Genomic DNA, 6653 nt, shown 5'->3' with positions numbered 1-6653 from the left:
ATATTTTAATATCAAAGTTAATCTAAGCTACAAAAGGAATGAAAACAAGCAAACAGAGAAACCTTCAACTACCAAACGGGGAGGGGGTGTTTTCTTTTAGTACAATATGTAAATCAGGAGGGTTCATCCCTTGACCTCCTAGGGGCATGCACTTTAATCGGCAAGTCATTAACCAAGCAATTGTTTGCCATTTTATATCTCACTTAACCTAGACAAGTGATTGAAAACCATGGATTGGGATCTAGATCGGACTGGGATCTAGATCGAGCCTGAATTGAATCGAATCAAATCAAAATGGACCTGAATTGTCCTGAAATTAGTGTTTTAATGTATTTTAGGGTTTTTTTCACCAAAGGCCTAGATGAGCTAGATCAATCGAAATCAGGATCGGCCTTAGCCTATTCAGATCAAGATTAGCTAATCTGATCTTGATCCAGAATCATGGTAAAGAGATAAAGCATGATTTCTAGAAACTGGACCCGGGAAGATGGATAACAAGTAGCCACAAAGTAAAGCAAGGGGTTTGTTGAATTGGCTGGTTTTCTTTACCGGTTAGACCAGTCTTTTACCTTTGCTTGCCAATTATTATGCCGTTAATCATTTAGATACTTTGGTCCAACCCAATCTGGAATTTAAGACCATTGTAGTGGTGTCGTGGAAATTGATTTACACTGTAAAAAAGTGCCAACGCGTGAGCCCCAAGCTTTTGACATTTTGGCCCACAGGTTGGCCACTCAAGAGTCATGCCAACACATTGGAGAGAGAGAGAGAGAGAGAGAGAGAGAGAGAGAGAGAGGTGTTGACTTGACTTACTGTGGAGAGTGACGTTGGGAGGCTTACATCAGGAAGCCTCAAGTCATTTGGGAATTGGGATGGATCTCTCCTACCGCCTGCCCAGTTATTTCCTTTTCTCTTTCCCAGAAATTTCATTTTTCAACAATTCTTTAATGCTTCTCCTTACAATTTATATTCTCTTCGCAGTTCTCAGTTCCCATTCTTGAAGATAGATAAGCTGCAACACCCACAAACCCCAAAGACCCAAATCGTTTGCTAGCTTTCTTCTTCTTCTTCTGCTTAGAATTTGAGCAATAATCTCTCTTCCTCTCCTTCTCCCTTGTTTAATACTGTCTCTCTCAGTAAGCAAGGATGGCGGCTAAGAGGCTTTTTGATGAATCTCGTAAAGAACCAGACAAGCCAGATCCCAAAAGAATGAGAACTACACCTTCTTTTGCTGCGTTAGTATCGAATCTTATCAGAAAAATTCTATTCCATCACTTCTCCTTTTCCCTACCTCTTGTTCTCCTTCTTTTTTTTTTTTTTTTTTTTTTTGGTTGTTGTCTAAGCATCTGGTCTTCCCCACTTTTCCAGATTTTAGTTTAAAGGGATTCCATTGTCTTGTTTCCTTTTCTGGGTTATTACTATAGACCCACTTTTCCTACAAATTAATTACAAATTTCTTTATTGTTTCTCTTTTTCTTTTCTTTTCTTTTCTCTTCTCTTGGTGCAATCTATTTTTGGAATGATTTTTAAGGAGTTGGAACTGTTTTGATGACTTAAAACTTTTTCTCCCTCTTGACAGTGTAATTGGAGAAGTTGTGATGGTGAAATCATTCCAGAGATTTGTTTCATCATTGGAGCCATTGCTTAGAAGAGTGGTATGATGAACAAAGAAACCCTCTTTAATAACCATGTTTTTTTTATCTTGATATAAATCTGAAAAAGATGATCAATATATGTATAACTGCTTATTCAGATTATTCTTTCCTAAGTTTGTAGTTCTTAAATCAAAACAACTTGATGCTTGTGTATTTAAAATGAATTATAAAAACCAATATCTTGTGGGTAGTTTCTTAAACTTAGCTTAATATAATACCATGTGGAATATTTATTAGTGATACTAGTTAATTGATCTTACATCTTGAAATCAATATTTCAATCATGAAATTGCATGCTTTTTTATGGTATGATGATATATCAAATTTAATTGTTGTATTTGTTATGATTTAAAAAACTAAATGAACCGTCATGAAGCAAATCATATGTTCGAAAGTATCATTATTTAATATAATGATTGAATTATATCCTTCTAATTGGAAATTTTTAAAAATTTTTGATGGTCTGATCTTAAATCAAGTTGTATCATATAATCATGTTTGTCATGATTTAAAATGTTAATTGAACTGTCATGATCAAAATCAAATATTTAAAAATATTAAAATATGATGATTGAAACCTATCCTTTCAAATAGATTTTTTTTTGAAATTATTGATGGTGTGATCTTAAATCAAACTGTACGTACCACGATATCTACCATGTTTTCAAATACTATATGAATGGCCACGATCCAAATCAAAGTTAAAAAAAACTATAAAATCATGAAGTTGAATCATATCCTTCCAATTAAAATCTTTCGCATTTTGGTTTTTCTATTCATCATATGTTATCATTTATTGATTCTATTTATGCTTGGGACACTACCTTTGGTGTAATTTACACCCAAAATATAATTTTTGTTTATGATTAAGATCAGAAGTCACTAATTAATAAGAGAAAAAGAAATTTATGCGTTATTTAAGCTTCATCTACAATCAAACTTCTTCTATTTTATGTCCCAAGTGTTCTTAATACACTCTTTTCAATTTGTGGCTTAATTAGGTGCACGAAGAAGTGGAACGTGGGCTTGTATGCAGTACACGTTCTCTCTATAGGTACTTAGATTAATTAATAGAACTATACAATTTTTCCATTTCAAAAAATTTTTTCTATATGAATTAAAATTGCTCACTATTGATCCCTTTCTTCTTCTTTTTCTAGGGCCCCCTCATTGCAAATTCGAGCAGTTGCTGAATCCTCTACCTTAACACTTAGCTTCAGTAAAAAGCTCTTAATCCCTGTGTTCACTGCAAGTAAAATTGAAGATGTGGAAAATAACCCACTTCAAATCCTCCTCATGGACACCCAAGGTGATCCAAGGGTTCCGACCACTTTACCTTATCCCATCAAAGTAGAGATAGTCGCTATTGACGGCGATTTCCCGTCGTCCAATGACAATGACAATTGGAGTAGTGAACAGTTTAACAGCAAAATTGTGCGAGAAAGAGTGGGGAAGAGGCCGTTGCTCGCCGGAGATGTGAATGTGACAGTGAGGGACGGTATTGCTACCATTTCTGATTTATTATTCACCGATAATTCGAGTTGGATTCGAAGTCGAAAATTCAGATTGGGTGCAAGAGTGGTTCCAGGGAGTTGTCATCAAGGGGTTAGGATACGCGAAGCCATGACAGAACCCTTCATGGTTAAAGATCATCGAGGAGAATGTAAGTTATTACTTTCAGAATAGATTTTGAGTCTAGAATGCATTCTTAAGATACCAAATAAATTTTCTTGACTTGAAGATTGAAGTCTTGTTAGACTTTTTGGCTCAAATTGTCCAGTCAACAAACAACTAAAAAATATGGGTGTGTGGGCTATAGGGCCCATGACCCATCTCTACGTTTCAAATTTTCTAATATGACTGGTTGTTGAGTTAAATGATTCGATCCATGCGTGAGAAACCGACATAAAGTCCAGAAGAAATAAAGAAAGAAAGATATGTGAGTCAGCATAAACGCCAGCTGGGTCTTCTTGACCCGAATCCATTGACCGATTGTGATGGATGGTAAGTCAACACACTTTGGATGCTAGCATAAGCAACAAAATTCTAAAGACTTTCTTTGGCCCCCATTAGAAGTACAGTGCAAAAAAGGAAAATATTATTTAGAATAATTAAATTTAGGAAAAGAAAATCTGTCCTGTCCGGGACTGTGGCCTCTGCAAGTACTACCATAAGTCTATCTCTCTCCTTCCCATATGAAAAGACACCTGTGCCCCCTTGTTTTGAGGAGGAGAGATGAGTCCGGATGCCGTAATGCAGAGTGTATGGTGCACATCCTACGACATAGTAAAGGCTACGTGTGCCAGCGTGGCACACACGGCACGTCGGCACACATGGTCTCTGCTGTGCCGCATGATGTGCACTGCACACCTGCGATATGGCAAAGGATTTTTATTTGAGGAGAGATATAGAGAGTCATGGAAGTGCTGGCGTAGGCCACACTCACGGACAGAAAACTACTTCCTTTAAAATTAAGTTTTGATTTGGCTTTTCTCCTAATGATCACCTTTCTATACAGTGTACAAGAAGCACCATCCACCATCCCTAGAAGATGAAGTATGGCGTCTAGAGAGAATTGGCAAAGATGGAGCCTTGCACAAGAAGCTGGCCTTGGAAGGAATCAACACTGTCCAAGACTTCTTGAAGCTTTGGGTTGTTGATACAGCAAAGCTTAGAAGGGTAATTAATGGATATTCCTTATATAGATTCTTATAATTCTTAATGCACTTTTTTGGAGATGTTAAAAGGATATGATCTTCATTCATGGCTGATATGGCTCACTTCCATCTCTTTACTGTTACAGCTCTTAGGTGGAGGGTTGTCGGAGAAGAAATGGGAAGCAACAATAAAGCATGCCAAGACTTGTGTGATGGGCAACAAGTTGTACATGTTCCGTGGAACACATTACTCTCTTGTCTTGAATCCTATATGTCAAGTTGTAGGGACTATGCTCGACGGCCAATTCTACAACACCAGCGGTCTAACCGGATTTCAGAGGGTATGGCTTTGGTTTTACTTTCACTAAACTTGCTTCATTTCACTTCAATTTATATATAAGTTGATGATGATCTTGCTATGGTTTTGAACTCTGTATAGGCTCATTTTGAGAAGTTGATTAGAGAAGCCTATACACATTGGGGTTCATTGGAAGAGTTGGATGCAGTGGTCACTATGAATGCTTTGCAACCAATACAAACAAGTATACAACTCTATCCTTAGTTCTTTTTATCTGCTTTTGTTTGGTACCCAATTTCTGAAATCCAGATTTCAGTCCTTCTCAGTATGTAATGTCTTAGCTATATGGGGACATTCATCACCTATTAATGAACATTTTTCTGTTAAACAGGTGGTGTGGAGTTACAGTACTTGAATTATCATCAAAACATTCCAAGAATAAATCAGCACCCCGACGCTCTCATTACTGATACGCTTCTTGAGATGCCTAATGGAGAGATGGAATCTGGTGATAATTGGCCACAAAATTCAACATATTTCAGCTCCCAAATTGGAGATGGAAATGTTTATAACATGTCGGATTCTTCATCAGAAGGTGATTCAACGCCATCACGGGCTTACTTCCGTTGAATCAAGTCGGAAAATGTACATAAGGTTACAACATGCTTTGCTTTGCTTTGCTTTGCTTTGTTGTAGCAGTTGCAGACAGGGAGAGTTCATGGAAGGAATCCTTTTCATAAGATGCCGCCCTCGTGGATGTAAAATGTTCATGTTGTGGCTTTGGCACAAAAGTGATATGAATTTGGTACAAAAGGAAATCATGGATACCTTCTTGTATCAGTGACTAAAGGTTCCCCATATTTAGTTTCCCCTGTCAATGTCATTTTCGCATTTCTAATTTTGGCAGTGTTCAAATTTTAAGTTAGATCAGTGATCACAAGAGAAGACCACACTCAAGCATTATAATTCAAAGTTTGTTCCATATGTTTAATCTCAACTAACACTTGGAATTAATGATAACTCATCATGAAATAATTTCTCGGATAATGAAATTCAAAGAAGTTCAATTAAGTTCAATTACTCAAATGAAATGACCTAGGATTTCATATAGACAATGAAAATCCAAGTTAGGCGTAGGATCTCTGAGCTGCAATGGCAGGGTACACTAGTATCTCTATGCCTATCTCTCCCCTCCTCACATGAAATGACCATGTTACCCTCCAAGGTACAATTCTGTTTTCTCGCACCTTTCATTGGTGCGCTCTGCTCAGAAAACCCTCTCCCTTTTTGATAATAGATAGATCAAACGAAAACAAAATGAGGAAGGCTGGAAGTTAACACCGTCCGTCCCCATGCATGTGGGTCCCACCTTTTAGATGTGGACCAATAATCACCCGTGGGATAATCACCAATATAAATGGCTCAGGCAGAGGATTCGGAGCCCGACCTCGAGCAAATCTTGAATTGGAAACAGGACCAGTTTCCCTCAAGAATCCAGAGGTTGGATTCGATATTTTAGATCAGTTTGCATGAATTCGAGGTTTAACTAGGGACCGATACAGTGTTGGATTAGTTTCCAAATTTAAGAATATAAGGCTAGATTTGGTATGTTTTCTATTTCAATTTAGGATTGATTTCGCGAAATAGTCAACAACTAGATTTTTGGTTAAGAAACTGAAATTGTTTTGGTTGCATCAATCTGAAATATTTCAAGAATAACAATCCATTTAGTACAATTTCTGAGAATAGATTCACTACATTTCTTTGGAAGAGTAGGGTGGTGGCAAGGGCGGGGCCAAGAAGTGGCTGGTGGTGACAATGGTGGTGAGACCATCAGAATAAGAAGGATGGTGTTTATTTTACACAAAATTACTGTTTAGCCCATCAAATTAACCATGTGCCCATTAAAGAGCAAGAGTAAAATTAATTTCAATTTCTATTCCATTTGATTCAATTTTCTATTTCACTAAAATAAAGTGCAAAAATCAATCTAAACAATTTTCGAAATAAAAATCACCTCATGAAATTAAAATAGAAATCATA

At 36.9% G+C, this 6653-nt stretch overlaps 1 protein-coding gene across 1 annotated transcript; it reads left to right on the top strand.

The window, feature by feature from the left end:
* The first annotated feature begins 1068 nt into the window (after positions 1 to 1068).
* On the top strand, positions 1069 to 5278 carry LOC122652205 (protein SAR DEFICIENT 1-like). The gene is made up of 8 exons (XM_043845885.1): positions 1069 to 1235; positions 1580 to 1655; positions 2657 to 2709; positions 2816 to 3318; positions 4174 to 4334; positions 4459 to 4653; positions 4752 to 4854; positions 5002 to 5278. The coding sequence occupies exons 1-8, from the start codon at positions 1147 to 1149 to the stop codon at positions 5238 to 5240; spliced, it is 1419 nt and encodes a 472-aa protein (XP_043701820.1). The 5' UTR covers positions 1069 to 1146; the 3' UTR covers positions 5241 to 5278.
* The last annotated feature ends 1375 nt before the right edge of the window (positions 5279 to 6653 follow it).

The sequence above is a fragment of the Telopea speciosissima genome, chromosome 2 (assembly GCF_018873765.1).
Source record: "Telopea speciosissima isolate NSW1024214 ecotype Mountain lineage chromosome 2, Tspe_v1, whole genome shotgun sequence".
Taxonomy (NCBI): Eukaryota; Viridiplantae; Streptophyta; class Magnoliopsida; order Proteales; family Proteaceae; genus Telopea; species Telopea speciosissima.
The sequence above is the reverse complement of the archived record's forward strand: the minus strand, read 5'-3'. Positions and strand labels throughout refer to the sequence as shown.

Coding starts and splice junctions, on each gene's coding strand:
- LOC122652205 (XM_043845885.1), top strand. CDS start 1,147: ATGGCGGCTAAGAGGCTTTTTGATGAATCTCGTAAAGAACCAGACAAG. Junction 1,656..2,656: donor AGCCATTGCTTAGAAGAGTG/GTATGATGAACA, acceptor TGGCTTAATTAG/GTGCACGAAGAAGTGGAACG. Junction 4,335..4,458: donor ATACAGCAAAGCTTAGAAGG/GTAATTAATGGA, acceptor TTACTGTTACAG/CTCTTAGGTGGAGGGTTGTC.